This window comes from Canis lupus, chromosome 15, assembly GCF_011100685.1.
Source record: "Canis lupus familiaris isolate Mischka breed German Shepherd chromosome 15, alternate assembly UU_Cfam_GSD_1.0, whole genome shotgun sequence".
In the NCBI taxonomy this organism is placed as follows: Eukaryota; Metazoa; Chordata; class Mammalia; order Carnivora; family Canidae; genus Canis; species Canis lupus.
Window position 1 is genome coordinate 8,915,757 of NC_049236.1, and position 25,249 is coordinate 8,941,005.

A 25,249-nucleotide genomic window follows, 5' to 3' on the forward strand; every position below is an offset into this window, starting at 1 on the left:
TAACACCTAGCTCATTGACTGTTATGAGGATTAAATACGTTAATACAAGTAAAAGTTGGGATGCCTGGGTGGCTCAGCGGTTGAGCATCTGCCTTTGGCTCAAGGCATGTTCCCAGAGACCAGGATTGAGTTTCACGTCAGGCTTCCTATATGGAGCCTGCTTCTCCTTCTGCCTGTGTCTGTGCCCCGCCCCCCTCTCTCTGTCTCTCATGAATAATAAGTAAATCTTGAAAAAAATAAAAAATACAAGTAAAAGTTCTTTGTATAGTGTGTTTAAGCACTAAAGATCAGCTACTTGTAGAATTGAGTTATTTTACCACATAGAGCAATTTTTATTACTCATTTTAAGGTTATATAGAAGCAGTTTTTGGTGTTAGAGATTTATCCAAAGTCAATTGAGATGTCATTTCAAGCCTTCTGACTCCCCATTCATGTTAAAATACACTTCTTACCAAAAGAATCTGGACAAGTCCTTATCTGCCAATATTTTACAATTAAAAAACTTATATGAGTGATTTCCTGACTCCCTTTATAATCTCATCAATATTTATGACTTTCAGTGTTCTGTATTTATGTTTTCATAAATAAATAAATTTAAAGAACATGAAGGATTGACCTATGTGGGAATTGGGAAGAGACATTCCAAGTAGAAATAAATGTTAATGCTAAGACTCTAAGGTAGGAATATGCTAATATGTCTTGAGAAACTGCAAAAAACCTAGTATATGACTAGCTCTGAGTGGTAATGAGGGCCATGTCACAGGGCCCCTTAAGAGGACTCTGGTTTTTATTCCAAGTATGAGAGGAAGACAGTGAAGGTTTTGGGTAGAGAATTAAGATTTAATCCATATTTTAAAGGGATTACTTACCTTCCTGATTCCTTTAAGAATAGAAGCAGGAAGAGCTTATTGCCATTATGGTGTACTACATTGATCTTGAAAAGAAATTATGTTGGCTTGGTTCAAAAAGAGTGGTGAAAGTGACAAGGGTCTTAGCATTAACATTTGCTTCTACTTGGAATTTAATTTATCAGTGATCCTTAAGTGATCCTTTTTAATCTTCTTTTTTTTTTTTTTTAAGATATATTTATTCATGAGAGACACAGAGAGGCAGGCAGAGACATAGGCAGAAAAGCAGGCTCCCCGTGTGGAGCCTGATGTGGGGCTCGATCCCAGGACCCCAGGATCATGATCTGAGCCAAAGGCAGATGCTCAACCACTGAGCCACACAGGCATCTCTGATGATCCTTTTTTAAAAAGTAGTTGACACCCCTGCACCATATTCCTATTTATTTGTGCATTTGTTTGTTTATTACATGTCTCTGTATAGTAGATTGTAAATTATGAATACGGATTTTGATTTGTTTTGTTTATGCTATATGTTCCTTAGTTCCTAGACAAATGTTTGACATACAGTATGAGCTCAGAAAATATTTAGGGAATTAAGTACTAGTTGTGGCTAGAAATTAAGAGATAGGAGTTTCTGCAAGGGCTTAATTCATTCTTTAATAAGGACAGATTTGAAAATTTTTTAGTTTTTTTTTTTTTAAGTTTTTATTTAAATTCCAGTTAGTTAATATACAGTGTAATATTAGTTTCACACGTACAATACAGTGATTCAGGACTTCTGTACACTACCAGGTACTCATCACAAGTGCCTTCCTTGATCTCCATCACCTATTTAACCCATCCCTGATGGTTACCCATCCCCCCACTTACCTTGTGTTCTCTTGACAAACTTGGTTTTTTGGTTTACTACTCTTTCTTTCTTCCCCCGCTTTGCTCATTTATTTGTTTCTTAAGTTCCACACAGGACTGAAACCGTATGATATTGGTCTTTCTCTGACTGACCTTCTTTCGCTTAGCATAATACTCTAGCTCCATCCATGTCATTGCAAATAGTGAAAGAATTTTTACACTACAAATTGAAATGACTGGATTGAACTGTTTTCCTTTTTGCTTGTTGTCTTAGACAAATTATTTAATTTTTGAGATTTAATTGCTTTGCCAGTAGATTGGGGAAATTATTACAAGGTTTTAAGATTAATACATACTTTATAAATGATGGCTATAATTATTTTTAGTCTATGGTAGGACTTTTGCTAAATTTGGGGCAGGTTTCCATTTAAAGAAAATGATATTATGAAGTTAGAGAATCCTTTTGTCAGGAGTTGCAGCGTACTGAAGGTCACTCTGAGATAAAAATTTAAGCATTGCTGTAATTTCAGAAATTGCAGTATAAGGCACTAGAAATAATGTTTTAAAATTCAGTGTATAAAAAAAAAATAAAAAAAAAATAAAATTCAGTGTATATTTATTGTGTTTTTGTAATTTTTCATTTTCTAACCATATCGGTAGAGTTGGCTTTGGATTCAGATATACATGAATTTAAATTCAGCATCTCCTACTTACATACCATATCCTTGTGAAAGTTACAGGCTGTATGAACTTTTCTTTTCACATCTAGAGAATGAAGATTATATCAAGCTAATTGGATTATTAAAGGTATTAAAATGACAAACTATATGTGAAGCAGCTACCATAGTGCCTAGCACATAATAGGCACTTCGGAATTATGAAGTTTTTTTTAATTATTATTTCAAGAATAGATTTATAAAGTATGACTAAAGTACTATGATAATTTTATGTGTCTGAGTTATTCCCTTTAGAATAGTTACCTCAAGAGATTACCCATTTATTCCCATGAGATTGCAATTGGAGTGTTTCAGAACTCAGCTTTTGGAATTTTCTTCCACGTTTGCAATTCATTCTTTAGAAATCTATTTGAGGGTGGATTTTATTATTTATAGTAATTAAAAAGACAAAGTTTGAAACTAGTTTTTGGGAGAGCATTGGAATAAGACTAATAAGACTGACTTTCTTATCCTACATTAGATTCTAAAGACTATATTAGTAAAGTATCAAACATTTAGCATTATCATGATGTTGTTTGAAATGAGAATATGATCTCCTATGATGACTATTTTGAAAAGGACAAGTATCTTTTGAGTATATAAGTGCTGGTTTATTTATTAAAAATTTATTCCTTTAATGCTTATTTTTCTTATATTTGTGTAATTATAAAATTCATATATATGGTCAAATATTTACTTCTCTGTTTTCTGAAAAAATACATTTTTTAATGTTTCAGCGTTCACCAGAATATACCAATTGCCGGTATCTATGCAAACTTTGCTTAATTCACATTGAAAACATCCAGGGAGCTCATAAACATATAAAGGAGAAACGACATAAGAAAAATATTTTGGTGAGTTTTTTTTACAAAATATTTTATTCATTTTTTGAATGATAAAACTATATCATTTATTTGTAAAACTAAAAATGGGGTATTTGTCCCATCTTACATTAGTAACTGAAGTGATAGCATTAAAAGCTGTGATTGCCCTTCTTATCTTAGGTAGTCAGGAGGGGAACCTTTTCAGAGACCAGTCTGTTCATACTAAAGTGTGTTGATTCTTAAATTTAAAATTGGCAGATAGGGGCACCTGGCCAGCTCAGTTGGTAGAACATGTGATTCTTGATCTCTTGGTTGTAAGTTCGAGTCCCATGTTGGTATAGAAGTAACTTAAAAATAAAATCTTAATTAAAAAAGAAAAAAAAAATTGTCAGGCCCCTACCCTAGGTGGCTCAGTTGGTTAAATGTCTGCTTTTGGATCGGGTCATGATCTTGGGGTCCTGGGATTGAGCCCTGTGTTGGGCTCTCTCCTCAATGAGGAGTCTACTTTTCCCTCTGCCCCAGCTCCCCTATTCATGCTCACATGCTCGCTCTCTCGCTCTCTCTCTCAAATATTAAATAAAATCTTAAAAAAAAAAACCCTGCCAAATGCAATCAGTCCAGTTGATATTTATTGAGTTTTTATGTGCTAGGTCTAGGCAGTGTTGAATAAGATGGTTGTGGTTCCTACCCTCAGAGTTTCTAAAGTATTGGTGAAGGTATGCACTGAAAAAGAATTTAAGTATAATGAGTTTTATTAAAGGGAGAAATGTGGTGCTAAGGAAATGTACAAGGATATTTTACTTAGTCTGCAACAGGGATAGTTTCTCTGAGAAAGTGACATTTGAATGGGTAGTTCGAAAGGCTGAAAGGGGTAATTTAAAACGCAAAATGAGGGCACCTGGGTGGCTCAGTTGGTTGAGTATCTGACTCTTTGTTTTGGCTCAATTCATGATCTCATGGATCATGTGATTGAGCCTGAGTCAACTCTGTGCTCAGCAGGGAGTCTGCTTGAAATTCTCTCCCTCTGCCCTTTACCCTGCTTGTGCATGTGCATAGGTACACTCTTTCACAACAAACAGATAGATTAAAAAAAAAAAAAAGGCAAAAAGGTAAAAGATGACATGGCATATGAGGAACTGAAAGAGTCTAGCATGATGGGCACAGAGAGATAGGAGGAAATGATGTGAGATGAAGCTAGAGAAATCCATACCATGTAGGGCCTTATAATCTTTAGACTTTGGTAATTCATAATTTTTTGGTTATTTTTATTAGAAAATTTCATAGACCTAGATATGAATGATTTTTTTAAAGAAATTATTAGTATTTTAGCTATTTGTTTTTTTTTCAAAGTGGTAATATATTTTAAAGATTTATTTGAGAGGGAGTGCATGTGTGTGCACAAGCGGGAGGGGCAGAGGGAGAGGGGGAGAGAATCCCAAGCAGACTCCATGCTGAGTTCAGAGCTTGATCCCATAACCCTGAGATCACAGCCTGAGCTGAAACGAAGAATTAGATGCTCAACCGACTTTGCCACCTAGGCCCCTCTCAAAGCGGTAATATTAATGCTATATAATCTCCTACTTGTGTCTAAGTCTCTGCTTGTATATTTTCTCTGAGAAATACTCTTTTACCTGACCTTTCCAACAATTCTGGATTAGGTATTCCTTCTCTGCTTGCAGAGCAGCTTGATCAGAAAACCTGATATACTGTATTGTGTGTGTCTGCTTTCTCTTCTCTTTTAGGCGTCGATATTCCATAGGACAGGTTTCATTTCTTATTTATTTTTGTTTCTGTATTGCTTAGGACAGTGTCTGACACACAATAGGTGCTTAGTATATCTTTCTTGAAAAAAATGCATTGAAAATCAGGAACTCGGAAAAGAAATTCAAATTTTATCAGTGTTATCACTTTGATTTAATTAGAGTTTCAGAAGACTTAATAGAACAAAGACAAAGTTGGTGGTAGTTTATGAGATAATAACTGAGAAATTTCAAGAAATGCTGAGTGAAGCTAATCATTAATTCTAGGAAGTTCAGGGAATTCTAAATAAGAAACTTAAAAAGAAAGCTGATAGACATTATATATATTATAAGGTGATTTTAGAATATTCCAAAAAAAATCCAAAACCCTTAGAAACAGCTGTATTGGACTTCTGCCTTTGTTGACGTTATAATAATAAGGACTAGATTTACCTTACTCTTAAATAAAGCAAAGGAAAAAACAATGGTTTTCAGGCAATGAAGGACAGGCAGTGAATGGAAAGCAAATAAGATGAGCCCAATGATTACTCCAGTTTGAGAGAGTTTCCATACTGCATTATAGGAAGGGGAGCCTCATAAACTCCCAGAGTTGAGGAGATGAACTTGAGTTCAGGGAATCCAGGGTGGCTAGAGTTTGTTGGACATAATAACAAAAAAGAGAAAGCTGTATAGAAAGAAATCCATAGATATAAAGACAGTCCTCTGACAGTATTCAGCACAGTACTGATTGGTACATACATGTGAGACAGCTGCCTAAAGCCAGGGAAAGAATCATCTGAAGGAATTAGAATAGTGCTTGATGCTTACATAGTGCTGAGAATAGTACCTTCTCACTATCCAGACTGGAAAACCTCATACTTCGTGGGCATTGGGTAGTCAGAAAGATCTTATTTCAGGAGTGGAGAATATATAGAAATTAAATGCAGTCTCATCCCAACTAAAGAATTTTTGAAGACAAGACCCAAAAGGACAGCTTCCAGTGTTTTAATGTTGTTACAGAACAAAGCTTGAGAATATTTATAGAAATACGGAATACACAGTTAATTTTGATGTATGGTGTAAAATAATAAGGGTCCATTTTGCTTATGGGTATCCAGTTTTCCTAGCACCATTTGTGGGAAAGGCAGTGCATTTGCCATTGAATGGTCTTGAGACCTTTATTAAAAATCATTTAACCATATATACGAGGGTCTAATTCTGGGCTTTGTGTTTTATTCTCTTGGCCTATACATCTGTCTTTATGCCAGTACCATACTGTCTTGATTACTATGGCTCTGTATAGTAAGTTTCAAAATCAGGAAATGTGAATTTCTGGCTGTGTTCTTTTTCAAGATTGTTTTGGTTATTTTGGGTCCCTTGAGATTCTGTGTGAACTTTCGGATCAATTCCTATTTGTGCAAAAAAAAAGTTAAAGGGGTTTTGATGGAATTGCATTGAATCTGTAGATTGCTTTGAGTAGTATTGTTGTCTTAACAATTTTAAGCCTGCCAATCCATGAACATGGGATATCTTTCTATTTGTTCATGTCTTCTTTCATTTCTTTAAGCAGTATTTTGTTGTTTTTAGTATACAAGTCATTCATCTCTTTGGCTAAGTTAATTTCTAAGTATTATTTTTGAGGATATTTAATTGGAATTATTTTAATTTCCTTTTCAGATTATTGTTAGTGTATAGAAATGCAACATTTTTGTGTATTGATTTGTATCCTGCTACTTTATTGAATTTGTTTATTAGTTCCAACAGGTTTTTTGTGGTATCTTTAGAGTTTTTTACATATTAGATAACAATCAGTGAATAGAGTTAATTTTATTTCTTCCTATCCAAGTTAGTTGCTTTTTTATTTCTTTTTCTGGCTGGCACTCTTAATAAATATGTTAAATAGAAATGATGAAAATGGGCATTCTTACCTTGTTACTGATCTTAGAGAAAAAGCTTTCAGTCTTTAACCACTGAGTACAATGTTAGCTGTGGGTTTTTCAAATAGGTCTTTATTATGTTGAGGTAGTTTCTTTTAATTTTTAGTTTGGTGAGTGTTTTGTTTTGTTTTTACCACAAGAGGGTGTTGAATTTTATCGAATGCTTTCTTTGCATTGATCAAGATGATCATTTTTTTTCTTTCATTTTGTTAAGGTGGTGATTACATCGATTGTTATATGTTGAACCATTTTTGCATTCCAGGAATACATTGCACTTGTGATGGCATATAATCTCTTTAATATTTTACTACATCTGGTTTGCTAATTTTCTTTTGAGTTTCTATTGAAATTTTTAAAATAGGAAACTAACAATATTTGGCTTCTAGTTAACATTTCAGCCTTATCACCTTCCAGTCACCCCTTAGCTAATAACCCTTTAGCCACATTGATCTCTTCGATTAACATTAAGTTCTTTCTTGCCTCCAAATCTTTGCATTTAATGTTTCTTTGTATTCTCTGTATCTGGAATACTCTTCCCCCAGAGATTTAAATGCCTCTCTCCTTCAGTTTTAGAATTCTGCTAAACATTACTTATTTAGAGGGACCTTCTTTGTCTACTCTATTCTAAAATAAAAACCCCTGCCCATCAATCTGTAGTCTTTTACCCTATTTGGTTTTCTTCATAGCTTTACCTGATGTGATAGTGTACATTTATTTATCTGTTGTCTATTTTCTGTAACTAGAATGAAGTTACATAGGGCAGGACTTCATTGATCATCCTCATGATTGGATGGATGAGGATGATCAGTGATAGGAGGATATCAATGAGACTGTTGGATGAATAGTATCCTTAAGGGAAGTAGGATAGGCTTATTAATAGAATAGATAGAGGGCAGCCACAGTGGCTCAGCGGTTTAGTGCCACCTTCAGCCCAGGATGTGATCCTGGAGACCAGGGGTCGAGTCCCACGTTGGGCACCCTGCATGAAGCCTGTTTCTCCCTCTACCTACGTCTTTGCCTCTCTCCCTCTCTCTCCCTCTCTGTGTGTCTCTCATGAATAAATAAATAAAATCTTTTTTAAAAAATAGCATAGATAGAGGAGTATTTTCATTGATTGTCTTTTATCTTTATTTCCATGAAAATCTAGCAATATAATTCAGAGCATTTTTTGGTATTTCTGCGTATATAAAATAGTTGTGCTGCATGTTAATCTTGTATCATTGTTTTTATTAAGTGTGTTGCTATTAATACCTTAGATGGATCCTAAAAAAATAGCTCTGAAAACTTTACTCAGCCAAGATTTAGATTATAATTAAGATCGCAGAAGTATTCATAGAAATTTATAAAAATAAGGTTGTTTTACCCTCATGTTTGATTTTCTGTGTCTTAGATAAACTTCTATTGAGACTGAATATGGTAACAATGCATAAAATTAGAAATAAACCAAAGTCTTTGTTTTTTGTTTTTTTATATATAAATTTTATTTATTTATTCATGAGAGAGACACACACACACACAGAGAGGCAGAGACACAGGCAGAGGGAGAAGCAGGCTCCTTGCAGGAAGCCTGATGTGGGACTCTATCCCGAGACTCCGGGATCAGGCCCTGAGCTAAAGGCAGACGCTCAACTGCTGAGCCACCCAGGCATTCCAGGTCTTTAACTATATTGTTGGGGGTAGAGAAGAGAGAACAAACTACTTTTGACTTTTAGAGCTGTTGGGAGCTATGTCTCAAAAAATAAGAGAATGTCTCTTGACTGAAATGTGATAATAAAAAATGCTGTCATTATAACATTAAGGAAATGGATGGTATGGTCTTGGTTATGGTAAAAAATAAAGGGGTGTCTGGATGGCTCAGTTGGTTAACTTGATTCTTGATTTTGGCTCAGGTCATGATCTCAGGGAGTCCTGGGATCAAGCCCCACATCAGGCTCCGTGCTCAGTGGGGAGTCTTTCTCCCTTTGCCCCTCCCTCCTCCTACTCGCTCTCACTCTCTCTTTCAAATAAATAACATCTTTTTTTAAAATATAAATACTATGATGTTGGATAGTGGATGACTTTGTATTTTACTGTTTTATGTAACTTTCACAATTAACATGTGTTTTTTAAAAATCAGAGTACAAAATTAATCTTTAAAAATCATTATGTATATATAGTATATAGTCAGTCCCTCTTTAGCTTTTTGGTTTAAATTGGCTTTCAAACTTTTAGTAGAATCAAGGGTTTTTGGGAACAGTCATTTACCTTAGCATTGGGTAAAATGACAGAAATCAAATGTAAATGGTAGGCAGTATAATAAATGTGATGATATTGTCTAGGATGTTTTCCTGTGACCATTTAATATGATACCATAAGCAGATCAGAGAGGATTCAAGACTTTCTACTGCATATAAAACAGTTCCTTTTCTGTAACAAAATTATCCACAAAATAAGCAGCTAAGTGTTGTACTTAAAGTATTTTGGCTTTGATGTAGCATTTCAGAATTTATACAGGTAGTAAAGTAGAACAAGTTTTATTTTTTTAATGTTTAATGGGAGATGCCCCAAAGCACCCCTCAATCTTCCAGTACTTAGAAAGGCAGGTATTTCTTTTGTCTTGTTTATTTCCATATCCTAGGTGTCTTGAATCAGGCACATAGAAGGTGAATATTTGTTAATACATTTTTGTAGTCTTTCTACCCTAAATATAAGGATAATAAGATAGAAACATTTTTTTTCATGTTGTTAAATGTTACACTAATAGGAAAAACAAGAAGAAAGTGAGCTTCGTTCTCTGCCACCTCCTACCCCTGCCCACTTGGCTGCTTTAAGTGTTGCGGTTATTGAATTAGCAAAAGAACACGGAATCACAGATGATGACCTCAGAGTCCGTCAGGAAATTGTGGAGGAAATGTCAAAGGTTATAACAACATTTTTACCAGGTACAAATATACTTGATACTTAATTTTTAAAATTGTACAACTCTTCCACTTGCTTCTGTTGAACTTAGTGTAAATTTCTTAGTGTTTTCCTTTCTCTTCGTTTCTCCATCTTAGAAGTAGATGAATTTAATTATTTTATAACTGATTTTATGGAAATATTTCAGAAAGGGAAAAATGGGGAATTATAATTTTTGTAATAAAAAATTTTAAAATGTCAGTTACAGGAAAATTTCTTAAAGGTCATATTTAATATTATTTTTTAATATCTTTGCCTTCTGAATGGACATTTTAGTTATATTATTTTCAGTATATACATTCCAGGTAGTCACTGAATAAGATTCCTATTGTCTGGGGCAGCCCAGGTGGCTCAGCCGTTTAGTGCTACCTTCAGCCCAGGGCATGATCCTGGGGACCCGGGATCGAGTCCCATGTCAGGCTCCCTGCATGGAGCCTGCTTCTCCCTCTGCCTGTGTCTCTGCCCCGCCCTCCCCCCATGAATAAATAAATAAAATCTTTAAAAAAAAATTCCTATTGTCTGATGGTGAGGAAAAATTAATTTAAATGGGATCGTTAGAAGTAAAATTTGCACTTTTATTTCTTCTTGACTCTGCTGTTTACAGAAAGCTTATGTTTTGAGGATAAAGGGGAGTTGTGCCAGGTTTATTGTAGATACTAATGTAAAGATTATATTTGCTTAGCCCTTATGATTTTTTTTGCATCAATATTGAATTTAAATGTCTATTTAATAAGACTTCTCACCACCAAAAGGATATTGAACACTTGACAAAGTGTTCACTTGTTATGAGATTTATAAGAAAGAATATAAAATTGAAATTTAAAAATGGAAAACGTTTCATTTCTCTTATTTCTGTAATAATGTAGCTTCTATCTAAAAAACACTGAATACTAATTTAAATTAAATACAGAAATAATTTGTTATTGGGGCACCTGTCTGGGGCTCAGTTGGAAGAATGTGTGCATCTTGATCTTGAGGTTGTGGGTTAGAGCCCCACATGTGGTGTAGAGATTACTTAAATAAACTTTAAAAAAAGATGGTTTTAAAAAAAGAAATAATTTATTATTTTAAGAATAGAAATGAAATTTTTATGATTTTAAGGACTTCAGTGACTTTCAGACTTTTTGTGAACTTGACAAGTAGACTTTTATATATACAAATGAGTATGAACTCACACTTTGTAAGAAACTGCACCTGCCTGCCTGAATAGTTCCAATCATGTTATTTTTCAACTTGCTCTCTCTGATGAGATCTTTTTAAAATTTGCCTTATTATGATTTTTAAAATAATATATTCAATAGTCTGAAAAAGTTCTATGTTATTATTCTATATATTTTATTCTATGAACCCTTCAAAGCCACAGGATTTTGTTTTTTTGTTAAGTGACTAGGCTTCACTTTGTAGTTTTAAAGAATGTTGGCATTGAGTGTCTATGATCCCTTTACCATTTACCTCTTAACATAAATAGAAATATTAAAAATAAATGGTAGTTTATGACAATAGGTATATCTAGGTTAGTACATTATTTCCTGTTACATATTAAATGTTAAACTTCTAGTCATTTCTAAATGAACTATTCTAAAATTTTGTTTAAACACTGAACTTTTATGAGTAATTTCTTCCTTGTCTCTGAACTCTGTAACTGAGAAATAGTTTTAATATTTTGTTAGATCAGTTAGAGAAAGGATGTCATTCTTCTATAAATGTTGTAATAAGAATTGGAAGACACAGAATTAAAATAATGCAATTTTCCTACCATTGTTTTTTTAAAATTTCCCCTATTTGTACTCTGTTTCATGCTTTGATATTTTTTCTTTTATTTCCAGAGTGTTCACTTAGGTTGTATGGCTCATCTCTTACTAAATTTGCTCTGAAAAATAGTGATGTTAATATAGATATAAAATTTCCTCCCAGGGTAAGTAGAAAAACCTTTTTCTATGTGATTCTTAACTAGCACTTGGTATTTTTTAATTGATTATCTTTTTAGAACGTGTGAGGGACTATAAAATTCTGGTTTGTAGAGTGTTATGATCATAATTAAAGGTTGCTTTTGGAAACTCTTAGGTGTTAGACATAGATGGAATAAAGAAATAAGGGAGAGGAAAAAGGAAAGAGAAGAATTCAGTAAAAAAGGAAAATGCTATATGTTTGATTATGTTGAATGTTTATTGCTTGTAGTAAGCAGTATAGAAAGTAAAAGAACCTTGAAATCATACATCTGTATTCAAATCTTGGCTGCAATGAGCAAGTTATTTGACCTTTCTGAGACTGAAGTTTTTTAATTTCCAAGATAGGGATAATAACTTTATATTAAATGAGATACTGTATATTGGCATATTTGTGTAGCATGGTACATTATGGGTACTTTTAAAATAAGTAGTAACTAGCACTGCTAACATTATTTATTGACCTTTGCAACATTTCAAATAGTCGGTTGACATGTGTTATGGTTTTTTTGAATAATTTTAATGCTCAAAGAGCATTTCATTTATGTGAAAATTTGATGTTTTAATTTCTCATATGATACGGTCATTTACTTAAGATTAGTATATGATTATTAAATACTTAAAAAATAGCAAAGTACATATTAAAATAAGCATTTGATAAGCTTGTTATTTAAAGTAATGTCTCAGCCTCTTGACAATGCTGGCAGTACCAGTGTCTCTTAAATTTCCTTTCTCAACAACTTCTCTTTATTTGGTAAACTAATTTCTTTCCCATTTGTTTTGCTGTGAAGTTCCAGAATCTTTTCTCATACTAAGAACTTATTAATTCTAGGAATATTGATGGAATAATAGCATTACATTATTTGATTCTACTTCCATGAACAAGGTTCATTAACAGAAAGTAAAACACTTTCTTTTTTTTTATTACTTTAAGATACAGAGCATGATTTTATCTAATTATTTAATGAAATTGAATTCTCTCTAAAGTTTGTAGCTTGAACTTTGAAATCAGTGTGTTGATTTAATTTGAAATCTTTTAGATGAATCATCCAGATCTTCTGATACAAGTGCTTGGGATTTTAAAAAAAAGTGGTGAGTTTCTTTTTTAATTTGTCTTTCTAAAGAAAAATCTTTAAGGGTATATGTAATGTTTCTATATGGCTAATCAAGTTAAACTAATACTCATAGCATATTTGAGTCATTATATTACATATACTTATGTACTTGTTGAATAAGTGTGGTACAAAATTTATATGTCATTAGATCAAAAGTAATTTAAAGTTGATATGTAAAAAAAGTACTGCTTTCGGATAATTTAAAAATGTTAGCTTTGAATATTATGGGTATTCCTTGCATAAAAGATAGAACACCTATAATCGTTAGGAGGTCATTGATGAAGGATGATTTTGGAAGAGACTTGGAGAAAAAATATGTCCACGCGTTGAGTAAATATGTTTTCTTACCCTCACTTAATATTAATCTAATCTCATCATTTATATTACATTAACCAAATCATACCTTCTAAAAGTTTTTCATATCTGCCTTATTTGTTTGGATTGCTTCTGGTATAAAATGGACATTCATATAGGTAAAGCTACTTTTTAAAATAAAAATTTTTTAAAACGACAGTTGTCCTAACCAGGACTTAGGTCATTTAGTACAATATGGAATATTATTAAAGTAAATATGAAATATTATTAAATACTTTAAATATTATTAAATACCTTTTTAAAAAAAGTTACTGCTTTTCTTGTTAAAAGTAAAGTCTTAAGAACTCAGGATCGGGGCCAGACTTTCTAGGCTCAGATTTTAGTTCTGCGACTTATTGATTATATCCTTTGATAAATTATATAAGGGTTAATGCTTCAGTTTTCTCATTTGTAAAACGACACAATATGTGTATGGTATCTTTTTGATAAGGAGATTGTTGTGAGAATGATGTGGGCTAAGCCACAGTTTAGAAGTGCTTAGTTTATAATAACTTCTTATTAAGGTTAAGGTCTTGCTACTATGATTGCTATTACTATCGTTATCTTAAATTTTATGAATCATAAATACCTGGCAAGAATATTTGCAGTTTGACTTAGAAGATACAGCTTATTGACCTTAGCCTTACCCTGTCATTGACTTCATAGTCTGTTTTAAACTTCCCTTCTCTCTCTCTCTCTCTCTCTCTCTCCCCCCCCCCCCCCCCGCCATCATTTTTCCATTATTTGTCAGGTTCTTGTTGGCCATTTTCCTTAGCTATTAAGGGAATGATTTGATCCAGTTAATCTTGTAAAGGGATTTTTTTAGTATCATTTTCTTTCTTAATAAATACTGTTTCTTATTGCATAAAAATTTTAAAGCATATTACAGCTAAGAGGTAGATCTAGAGATTTTACTTTTTTTTTTTAAGATTTTTTTTTTTAATTTATTTATTCAGAGAGAGATCGAGACTGAGAGGCAGAGACACAGGTAGAGGGAGAAGCGAGCTCCATGCAGGGAGCCCAATGCGGTACTCGATCCTGGGTCTCCAGGATCAGACCCCGGGCTGCAGGCGGCGCTAAACCGCTGCGCCACCGGGGGTGCCCAAAGCTTTTACTTCTTTAGAATCAGTGGACAGTATCAACCTAGCAAACATATTTTAAATACATGACTGAATCATTGTAAGTCACATATATGGGCTTACAAATTCAGTTTAATTAAAAAATTATTACCACCCGGACGCCTGGGTGGCTCAGCGGTTGAACTTCTGCCTTTGGCTCAGGGTGTGATCCCCAAGTCCCAGGATCGAGTCCCATATTGGGCTTCCTGCATGGAGCCTTTTTCTCCCTCTGCCTGTGTCTCTCTCTCTCTTTCTCTCTCTGTGTCTCTCATGAATAAATAAATAAAATCTTTTAAAAAATTATTACCTTTTCTCTTTTTCTTTTTTTTTTTAAGATTTTATTTTATTAGAGAGCACTAATGGGAGGGGCAGAAGGAGAGGAAGAGAGAGAATCTTAAGCAGATTCCTCACTGAGCTTGGAGGGTTATGTGGGGCTCTATCCCAGGACCCTGAGCTCATGATCTGAGCCGAAATACAGAGTTGGATGCTTAACCCACTGTGCCACTCAGGCTCCCCACACCTTTAAAAAAATTTTTAAATTTAAATTCAATTAATTAACATATAGTGTTTATTAGTTTCAGAGGTAGAGTTTGGTGATTAATCAGTCTTTTTTTTTTTTTAATAACTTTGACTCGATTATATACTTATTAGAGATGTTAAGTCCTTTCTTCTTAAGGTGACTGTAATTTTTGGACAATATTTGGGATTGTGCCTGTGATTTGTGATATACAACAAATGACACCAAGAGAGGTAAGAGATTCTGTTGGGTTGATGCTCATAATGATAAGTCTGTATTATCCCACAGAAGCAATGTGAATGATTTTTAGAAGGAAACTATTTCTTAATGTTTACTGTAGAATAAATATTTGAGAGAAGTTGACATTATCTTGTTTATTTTTTTTCATTAGTATTATATATAGATGTGGAATCTGATTTTCACGCCAAAGTTCCTGTTGTGGTATGCAAAGATCGGAAAAGGTTGGTAATAATGAAGAGAAATATTTTTTTTGAAATAACACCAACTAAGTATGCAGTGAACATTTCCAAGACAAAATTTTGTTTTAGATTTCTCTTTGGATTAATATAACTAGGCTAGTTTCTATTTATTAAAAATAAAAGCTTACTAAAAGCATAAAGCTACCAGTTAAAAACAAAACACAGTAAGGCAAAACTTCATTTTTTTTCTCAAGTTGATTCACCCAACAGTATTGAACTTTTACTATATGTTAAGTACTTATACTATATGCTTCGCTGTAGGGATACAAACATAAGTAAGAAATAGCCTGTCTTCTCAAGGAGCTCACAGCTTTTTAGAATCCAGTTTTTAGTTCAGTGAATTGAATGAGTCATTGAAGACTAATCTTGCCTTTCTAGTCAGATGTCTATAGGACTGAGAGAGCAATGTGCCTATGAAAAAGGAAACTGAAATAATACTATTTGAGATCAATGTGGGAGACATGGAAACAATACAGAAAAAATTAAGTGTTCTTTTATTGAATACTAACCTGTATATCTTAAAATTTAAGAGTACTATATTTTCTTATTCAAAGTTAGAAGGATTTGTGGATTCAACTTTGTTACTTTCTAATTAAAAAATTGAGACATGGAGGAATAAAATATGACCAAATTCATATCATTTAGAGTAAAGTCAGATTTGGAATGGAAATATTCTGACCTCTAGTGGTTTTGTTTGTTTTTTTTTGTAACCACATGTCAAATTGCCTCTTTGTGGAACCACAGATTGTTCTCCCTGCCACCAAAATATCTCTACTAGAATTCTGTCACCCCTTTAAGGTAGCTCCTATTTTCACTTACATATATGCATTACCTGTGGATTAATATGTACATTCTTTCTAATCTGAAAGTAGTGTATCAATAAAATTAGGAAAGCTTGGATAGAAAAAAATTAGAGTCAAGAAGTATAACTAGTCAGTTCATTTCATTTTTTCTTTCTATCCTGTGCAAAGCAAAAAGAATGAACTGGGAAGGTATGTTGTACCACTTGATGTTGATGAAATCAATGTCTTTGATATAAAACAAATTTCAGTGACTCATAATGCTACTTTTGTAATTTTTGATGAATTTAAATACTAAATTAAGTTGAAATTTATTTGTGAAGTACAAGTGAGTATTTAAAAAATCTTTATATGGAACTCTAGTGATGAAATGATTTGTAGTTTTCAGTTAGCTCTCAGTTTATTAAAATTCTTATTTTTATTATGAATTCCTAGATATTAAAATATGGTTACTTAGAAAGGATAGCCATAAGATTTGGTATATTCTGGTTTTTAAGGTATAAACACAGTGAAATTTTTCTTTCCCATTCACAGTGGTTTGCTCTGTAGAGTGAGTGCTGGAAATGATATGGCATGCCTCACTACTGATTTACTTGCTGCCCTTGGCAAGATGGAACCCGTCTTCACTCCCTTGGTGTTAGCCTTTCGCTACTGGGCTAAGGTAAGTGGAACAGAGGAAAAAATACTTGTCTTTAAGGTAAGTCAGGCTTTTCCCCCCACTGACATGTATGTAAATGTTAGTATTTGGGGATAAAATAGCTATTTGTGCCAGACAGAAGGTGATGTGGCAGGTTCTGATTATGGATGTGAAAATAAAATGAAGTTTCATAGAGTAATTGACTTACTATTCTCCTTTTATGTAGTATAGAAATGGTCTTACACATAGTAAATGTGGCTCAAGTTTTCACTCTTCATGTAAATTAAAGTTGTAAAATATAGTTATGCAAGTTAATACATAGGTTTGCAAGGTTTTTTTGTGAGCATCTTTTTTCCCATTTCTGTTTTAGAACATTATTCTCTTTTCTCTAAATTATTGATAACCTATAGCACTTTCTGATTGGGTAACTGCTAGGAATCACGTATCTGTTTCCTAAGTTAGAATTAATTATTAAGGGCTGTGGTTCCTTTTGAAGTTATTTTTTTGGTATGAATGTAAGGAGGAGGAGTAAAGTAATTACCATTATTAGTCCAAATGACTAGAGAGGGTTTAGTTTTTCTGTGTATGTTCTTACAGTATAGTATTCATCACTTGTTATACTAGGGATGAGCAAATTCTCAGTCTGATACAAAGAGGATGGATATTAAGGAGGTAGTGGTGGAATAATAAATGAGAGCAAAAAATGCTCGAGAATTCTTTTTGGAATTTTTTGTTTGTACTCTGATAAGAGGATTGAACTCAGAGTTGGGGCAGACCCAACTTTGTTGGTTAAGGTAAGGAACAGCTTGAAAAATAAGGAATGATCAGAAGTCCTAAGGTTGGGGTTTCACAATTTGAGGCCTTAAAAAAATTCTAGCGTATGAATATATTCTTGTAACTGATGTAATAAGATTATTGTTGACTACTTTCTGGTTGCCCTCTCTCTTAAGTACTGTATTTTTAGCATTCCAGTAATAGGAAATAGTTTTTTTAGGAAAGCCTCTTGAAACTCTTTAGCCTTATCAGTCCCTTATAATCAAGTATACGGAATATAGTCAATGGTAATATAATACTATTGGTGATAACAGATGGTAGGTATACTTGTGGTTGTGAGCATAGCATGACATACAGAATTGTTGAATCACTTACGTTGTATACCTGAAACTAATATAATAGTGTGTTTCAATTATACTCCAATTAAAAACATTCTGAGGACCAACTGACAGGTAATAAAAAAAAAAAAAAAACATCTGCAAGGGGAAAAAGGTTCCCTGAGCTTTTTTATTTTCATTTTTTATTGTATGTATAAATATAACTTGCACAAGTTGATATTTTAATATATGTATTAATTGTGAAGTGATTACCAACCTGTTACCTCAGATGGTTACCTTTATTGTGTGTGTGGTGAGAACTCTTGGGATATATCTTCCTAGTAAATTTTAGGTATATAGTATAGTAGTGTTACCTATAGTCATCATGCTGTACATTAGATCACCAGACCTTACTCATTTTATATCACTGAAATTTTGTATCCCTTGACCAAAATCTCTCCCATTTCCCTCTCCTCTGGTTACCATTCTAACCTCTGCTCCTATGAGTTGGACTATTTTAGATTCTACATATAAGAGAGATTATTAGCATTTGTCTTACTGTGTCTGTTTTCTTTCACTTAGCAAAATGTCCTCTTGGTCCATCCATGTTATTGCAAATGGGAGAATTCTCTTTTTTAAGGCTGAATAAAATTCCACTGTATGTGTATACCGACTTTTATCTCTATCTGTTGATAGACATTCAGGTTGTTTCCACAACTTGGCAATGAGATCCCTGTGTTTTAAGAACTATCTCGGGATCCCTGGGTGGCGCAGCGGTTTGGCGCCTGCCTTTGGCCCAGGGCGCGATCCTGGAGACCCGGGATTGAATCCCACGTCGGGCTCCCGGTGCATGGAGCCTGCTTCTCCCTCTGCCTGTGTCTCTGCCCCTCTCTCTCTCTCTCTCTCTCTCTCTCTCTCTCTCTGTGACTATCATAAATAAATAAAAAATTAAAAAAAAAAAAAAAAAAAAAAAAAGAACTGTCTCGAACTGCCAGAATGTTACTCCTCTGTGAGATTCCAGTAGTGTTAACAGCATACATAAACAGTTTCTTAACAGTTACAAAAAAGTTTCTAATTAACTTGACTTAGTCATTAGGTAGCACATTTCCTGTCCTAGTACTCTGGATAAATGGGAATTTATTTTAGTGGAATAACTAAAGCTCTTTTTATAAGTGTTTTTTATCCTCTCATTTTTAATTGTTTTTTTTTTTTTTTTTTTTTCAAGTAAATTCTATGCCCAATGTGGGGCTTGAACTCAGGACCCCAAGATAAGAGTCACATGTTGTTTTGACTGAGCCAACCAGAAGCCCTATATTCTTAAATTTACCAAGCCATTAAACTTCAGTGATAATTATCTTTATTGTCTAAATAAAATAAAAACAAAAATTAAAAAATATCTAAGTATAGACTAGTCTTATAGATGCAAAAGTCTAAATGAAATATAAATAAGTAGAATATATAGTGTATTAAAAGGTTATATGCCATGACTATGCAGGATTTATTTCAGGAGTATAAGAATGGTTTGATATCAGGAAGTCTGTTAACATAATTTATTATATTAACAATTTGAAGTAGAAAAAACATAGATGCTGAAAAGGCAAGTTCTTCATAAAAACTAAGCTCTTAAGTAAACTAGTAAACAAAATTAATGATGAAGACTATTTACTACCAAAACCAGACAAAGACCCCACCAAACAGGAGAATTATAGACCAATACCCATAATGAACATGGAAAAAATTCTCACTAAGATACTAGCCAATAGGACCCAACAGTACATTAAGAGGATTATTCACCATGACCAAGTGGGATTTATCCCTGGGATGCAAGGCTGGTTCAACACTAAAACAGTCAATGTGGTATAACATATCAATAAGAGAAAAAAAAATATTATCCTCTCAAATGCAGAGAAAGCATTTGACAAAATACAGCATCCATTCCTGATCAAAACTCTTCAGAGTTCAGGGATAGAGGGAACATTCCTCAGCATCTCAAAAGCCATCTATGAAAAGCTCACAGCAAAATCATTCTCTTTTTTTTTTTTTTTAAGATTTTTTATTTATTTATTCATAGAGATGCAGAGAGAGAGAGAGAGGCAGAGACACAGGCAGAGGGAGAAGCAGGCTCCATGCAGAGAGCCTGACGTGGGACTCGATCCCAGGTCTCCAGGATCACGCCCTGGGCTGCAGGCGGCGCTAAACCGCTGCGCTACCGGGGCTGCCCGCAAAATCATTCTCAATGGGGAGACACTGAGAGCATTTCTCCTAAGATTAGGACCATGACAGGGATGTCCACTCTCACCACTGCTATTCAACATAGTACTAGCCTAGCCTCAACAATCAGATAACAGAAAGAAATAAAAGTCATTCAAATGGACAAAGAAAAAATCAGACTCTCCCTCTTTGCAGATGACATACTGTACATAGAAAACCCAAAAGACTCCACCCCAAGATTGCTAGAATTCATAGAGCAATTCAGCAATGTGGCAGGACACAAAATCAATGCACAGAAATCAGTGGCATTTCTGTACCCTGACAATGAGACTGAAGAAGGAGAAATGAAGGAATCAATCCCATTTGCAATTGCACCCAAAAGCATAAGATACCTAGAAATAAACCTGATCAAGGAGGTAAAGGATCTATACCCTAAAAACTACAGAACACTTCTGAAAGAAATTGAAGATGTAATGAGATGGAAAAACATTCCATGCTAATGGATCATTGTGAAAATGTCTATGCTACCCAGGGCAATGTACACGTTCAATGCAATCCCTATCAAAATACCATGGACTTTCTTCAGAGAGTTGGAACAAATAATCTTAAGATTTGTATGGAGTCAGCAAAGACTCCAAATAGCCAGAGGAATTTTGAAAAAGAAAATCTGGGGATCCCTGGGTGGCAGAGCGGTTTGGCGCCTGCCTTTGGCCCAGGGCGCGATCCTGGAGACCCGGGATCGAATCCCACGTCGGGCTACCGGTGCATGGAGCCTGCTTCTCCCTCTGCCTGTGTCTCTGCCTCTCTCTCTCTCTCTCTCTCTGACTATCAGAAAAAGAAAACCCATGCCCAAGGGGCATCACAATGCTGGATTTCAAGCTGTATTACAAAGCTTGAAATCTTGATCATCAAGTCAGTGTGGTACTGGCACAAAAACGGATGTAGAGATCGATGGAACAGAATAGAGAACCCAGAAATGGGCCCTCAACTCTATGGTCAATTAATCAACAAAGCAGGAAAGACTATCCCCTGGAAAAAGGATAGTCTCTTCAATAAATCGTGTTGGGAAAATTGGGCAGCCACATGCAGAAGAATGAAACTGGATCATTCTCTTACACCAGACACAAGGATACACTCAAAATGGTTGAATGATCATTTAGCAGGAATCCATCAAAATCCTAGAGGAGAACACAGGCAACACCCTTTTTGAACTAGGCCACAGCAGCTTCTTGCAAAATACATTTATGTAGGCAAGGGAGACAAAACCAAAAATGAACTATTGAGACTTAAGATAAAAAGCTTCTGTACAGCAAATGAAGCAGTGAAGAAAACTAAAAGACAACCTACAGAATGGGAGAAGATATTGGCAAATGACATATCAGATAAAAGGCTAGTATCCAAGATCCATAAAGAACTTATCAAATTCAACACCCACAAAACAAAAAATCCAATTATGAAATGGGCAGAAAACATGAACAGAAATTTCAGCAAAGAAGACATAGACATGGCCAACAAGCACATGAGAAAATGCTCCGCATCACTTGCCATTAGGGAAATACAGTTCAAAACCACAATGAGAGGGGATCCCTGGGTGGCTCAGCGGTTTGGCGCCTGCCTTTGGCCCAGGGCACGATCCTGGAGTCCCAGGATCCAGTCCCACATCGGGCTCCCGGCATGGAGCCTGCTTCTCCCTCTGCCTGTGTCTCTGCCTCTCTCTCTCCCTCTCCCTTTCTCTCTCTCTCTCTCTCTCTCTCTGTGTCTATCATAAATAAATAAATCTTTAAAAAAAAAAAAACCACAATGAGATACCACGTTCCACCATTGAGAATGGTGAAAATTAATGAGACAGGAAACAACAAATGTTGGAGTGGATGTAGAGAAAGGGAAACCCTCTTGCACTGTTGGTGAGAATGTGAACTGGTGCAGCCACTCTGGAAAACTGTGTGGAGGTTCCTCAAAGAGTTAAAAATAGAAATGCCCTATGACCCAGCAATTGCACTGCTGGGGATTTACCCCAAAAATACAGATGCAGTGAAATGGCAGGACACCTGCACCCCAATGTTCATAGCAGCAATGTCACAATAGCCAAACTGTGGAAGGAGCCACGATAACTCTTGACAGACGAATGGATAAAGAAGATGTGGTCTATATATACAGGGGAATATTACTCAGCCATTAGAAACGACAAATACTCACAATTTGCTTCAACGTGGATGGACCTGGAGGGTATTATGCTGAGTGAAGTAAGTCAATCGAAGGACAATCATCATATGGTTTCACTCATACGTGTAATGTAAGAAATAGTTAAAAGGATTATAAGGGAAGGGGGGCAAGTGAATGGGAAAAATTAAAGAAGAAAACAAACCATGAGAGACTCCTAACTCTGGGAAACAAACAAGGTTGTGGAAGGGGAGGTGGGTAGAAGGATGGGGTAACTGGGTGATGGGCACTGAGGTGGTGGGCACTTGACGGGATGAGCACTGGGTGTTATATGTTGGCAAATTGAACTGAAATAAAAACAAATGTAAAAAAAGACCATTTACTAAAAAAATAACAAAAACATCATTTTAAATGGTGAATGACTCAAGCTATATGTGTTAGAATTAAGAATGTTACAGAGACGTTCACCAGTAATGTTGTACCTTGTTTTGGGAGATTTAAAAAATGCGATAAGAAAATGAAATGAAACCATGTAAATATTGGAAAAACAGTAGCATTTTATTAGTGGTATAATTGTACCTATAAAACTATAGTAAAAACTATTGGGAATAATAAAAGAATTTGTAAAAAAAAATAAAATAATTTATAAGATGACTAATTACAATATAAACATAGGTTTTAGTAGGTTTTCTCTGTCATAAAAATAACCTGGTAGAGTGAAAATCGAAAAATACTAAGTGATAGTACCACAAATTATAAAATAAATAAATTTAATTAAAAAGATACAAGAAGGGCAGCCCAGGTGGCGCAGCGGTTTAGCGCCGCCTGCGGCCCGGGGTGTGATCCTGGAGACCTGGAATTGAGTCCCATGTCGGGCTTTCTGCATGGAGCCTGCTTCTCCCTCTGCCTGTGTCTCTGCCTCTCTCGCCCTCTCTGAATGAATAAATAAATATTAAAAAAAAAAAGGTACAAGAAGAAAATTACATTATTGAATGGTTTAAAAACGAAATCTGAACAAATTCATTTATTCAGCAAACATTTGTTAAATGCTTCCTTGTGCCAGATACTGTTCTAAGTGCTTGAAATATCTAACAAGATATATAGAGTCCTGCTCTCATGAAGCTTACATGTTTGTGGAAGAATCAGCCAATAAACAAAATATAAGTAGTATAATATCTGATAGATTTTAGTGGTATAAAAATGAGATGATGTGATAAGAGAGTGACATTATACCAGATGGTTAGGGAAGATCTCTTTGAGGAAGTGATATATATTTTTTTAAATTTTTTAAAATTTATTTATGATAGTCACAGAGAGAGAGAGAGAGAGGCAGAGACACAGGCAGAGGGAGAAGCAGGCTCCATGCACCGGGACCCCGATGTGGGATTCGATCCCAGGTCTCCAGGATCGCGCCCTGGGCCAAAGGCAGGCAGGCGCTAAACCGCTGCGCCACCCAGGGATCCCGAGGAAGTGATATTTAAACTCAGACTAGCAGTAACCAGCCATTTGAAAGACTAAGAGAATAGTATCCAACAAATACCTAGTACAGTTCTCCTAAGGTACAAGAGAGCTTGTGAGGAAAAGAAAGGAAGGCAGGAGTGCCTGGAATGAAGTGAGAGAGAGAATGTTTCTGTGGTAAGGAATTTGGATTTTAATTGTGGTGAGAAAGCAGTTTTTTTTTTTTTTTTAAGATTTATTTTATTTATTCATTCATGATAGACATAGAGAGGCAGAGACACAGGCAGAGGGAGAAGCAGGGCTCCATGCCGGAAGCCTGACACGGGACTCGATCCCGGGACTCCAGGATCACTCCCTGGGCCAAAGGCAGGCGCCAAACCGCTGAGCCATCCAGGGATCCCAGTTTTGTTTTTTTTTAAGATTTTATTTATTTATTAATGAGAGAAACAGAGAGAAAGGCGCAGAGACACAGGCAGAAGGAGAAACCAGCTTCATTCAGGGAGCCCGATGTGGGACTCGATCCCAGGACCTGGTATCACACGCTGGGCCAAAGGCAAATGCTCAACCACTGAGCCACCCAGAGGTCCCTTGTTATGAGAGTTTAGTGGAAGTAATTGATGAGAACTCCAAAACTTTTAGAAAATGCAAAGTTACAGTGTTCTTAGATAGGGAGATGCTACCCCTAAAATGTTAAATCATCCTAATTTAATTTTCAAGTGTACAGTAATCTCAATTAGAATTACCAAGAGTTTAAAAAAATTTGATGGAATAATCTTGAAATTACTGTGGATGAATATTTGAGAATAGTCAAAAGAATTCAGAAAGAGAACACTAGTGAAGGAGACTGAATTTACTACTATAAAATTGCTTGAGTCAAGCATATGTCATTGGCATAGGAATAGACAAATAGATCTGTGGAATAGAACAAAAGGCCCAGAAATTGTAATGTATGAAAAATAAAAGATTTCATTTCAGTGGTAAAACAATGGTTTATTTAAAATGGTGCTGTCACAGCTGTATATTTTTTTAAAAATATAATTGTTTTATTTAAATTAAATTAGTTAACATATAGTATATTATTAGTTTCAGAGGTAGAGTTCAGTGAACAACGGTATATTTCTTGAAGAAAATAATGTTGGATCCTTAGGACACTTAAATGCAAAATAAATTCTACTTAAATGAAAAATCAAAATTTTAGAAGAAAATTTTAGAGGATGTGTATATAACTTATGGTTTGGAGAAACCTTTTTACCATGTTAGGAAACCTAGAAGCTATATAGCATAAGCATATTTAAATATATATATACACACACACACATTAATACATTTTGTATGATAAAAGGTTCTTTAAAGAATGTCAAAATAAATATAGATTGGGAAAAGTAACATTGTTCAAGTGCATATATCAGATTTAAAAGGTTATTAACTGTAATGTAAATTGATATGCAAGTAGAAAAAATTGGCAAATAATTCAATAGGCAGTTCAGAAAAAAGGAAATCTAAATGGTTAGTA

At 34.6% G+C, this 25,249-nt stretch overlaps 1 protein-coding gene across 17 annotated transcripts in view; it reads left to right on the top strand.

The window, feature by feature from the left end:
- Positions 1-25,249, top strand: part of TUT4 (terminal uridylyl transferase 4) — a 134,720-nt gene that overhangs the window by 41,671 nt on the left and 67,800 nt on the right. For all 17 annotated transcript variants that reach the window (XR_005370214.1, XR_005370213.1, XR_005370210.1 and 14 more), the window contains exons 4-9: positions 3,151-3,267; positions 9,657-9,834; positions 11,677-11,765; positions 12,837-12,888; positions 15,292-15,361; positions 16,714-16,840. Coding sequence is in view for 11 of the 17 variants with exons in the window: in XM_038558007.1 (XP_038413935.1) it covers positions 3,151-3,267; positions 9,657-9,834; positions 11,677-11,765; positions 12,837-12,888; positions 15,292-15,361; positions 16,714-16,840 (633 nt within the window). In the remaining 6 variants the exon portion in view is untranslated. The remainder of the gene's footprint in view (positions 1-3,150; positions 3,268-9,656; positions 9,835-11,676; positions 11,766-12,836; positions 12,889-15,291; positions 15,362-16,713; positions 16,841-25,249) is intronic.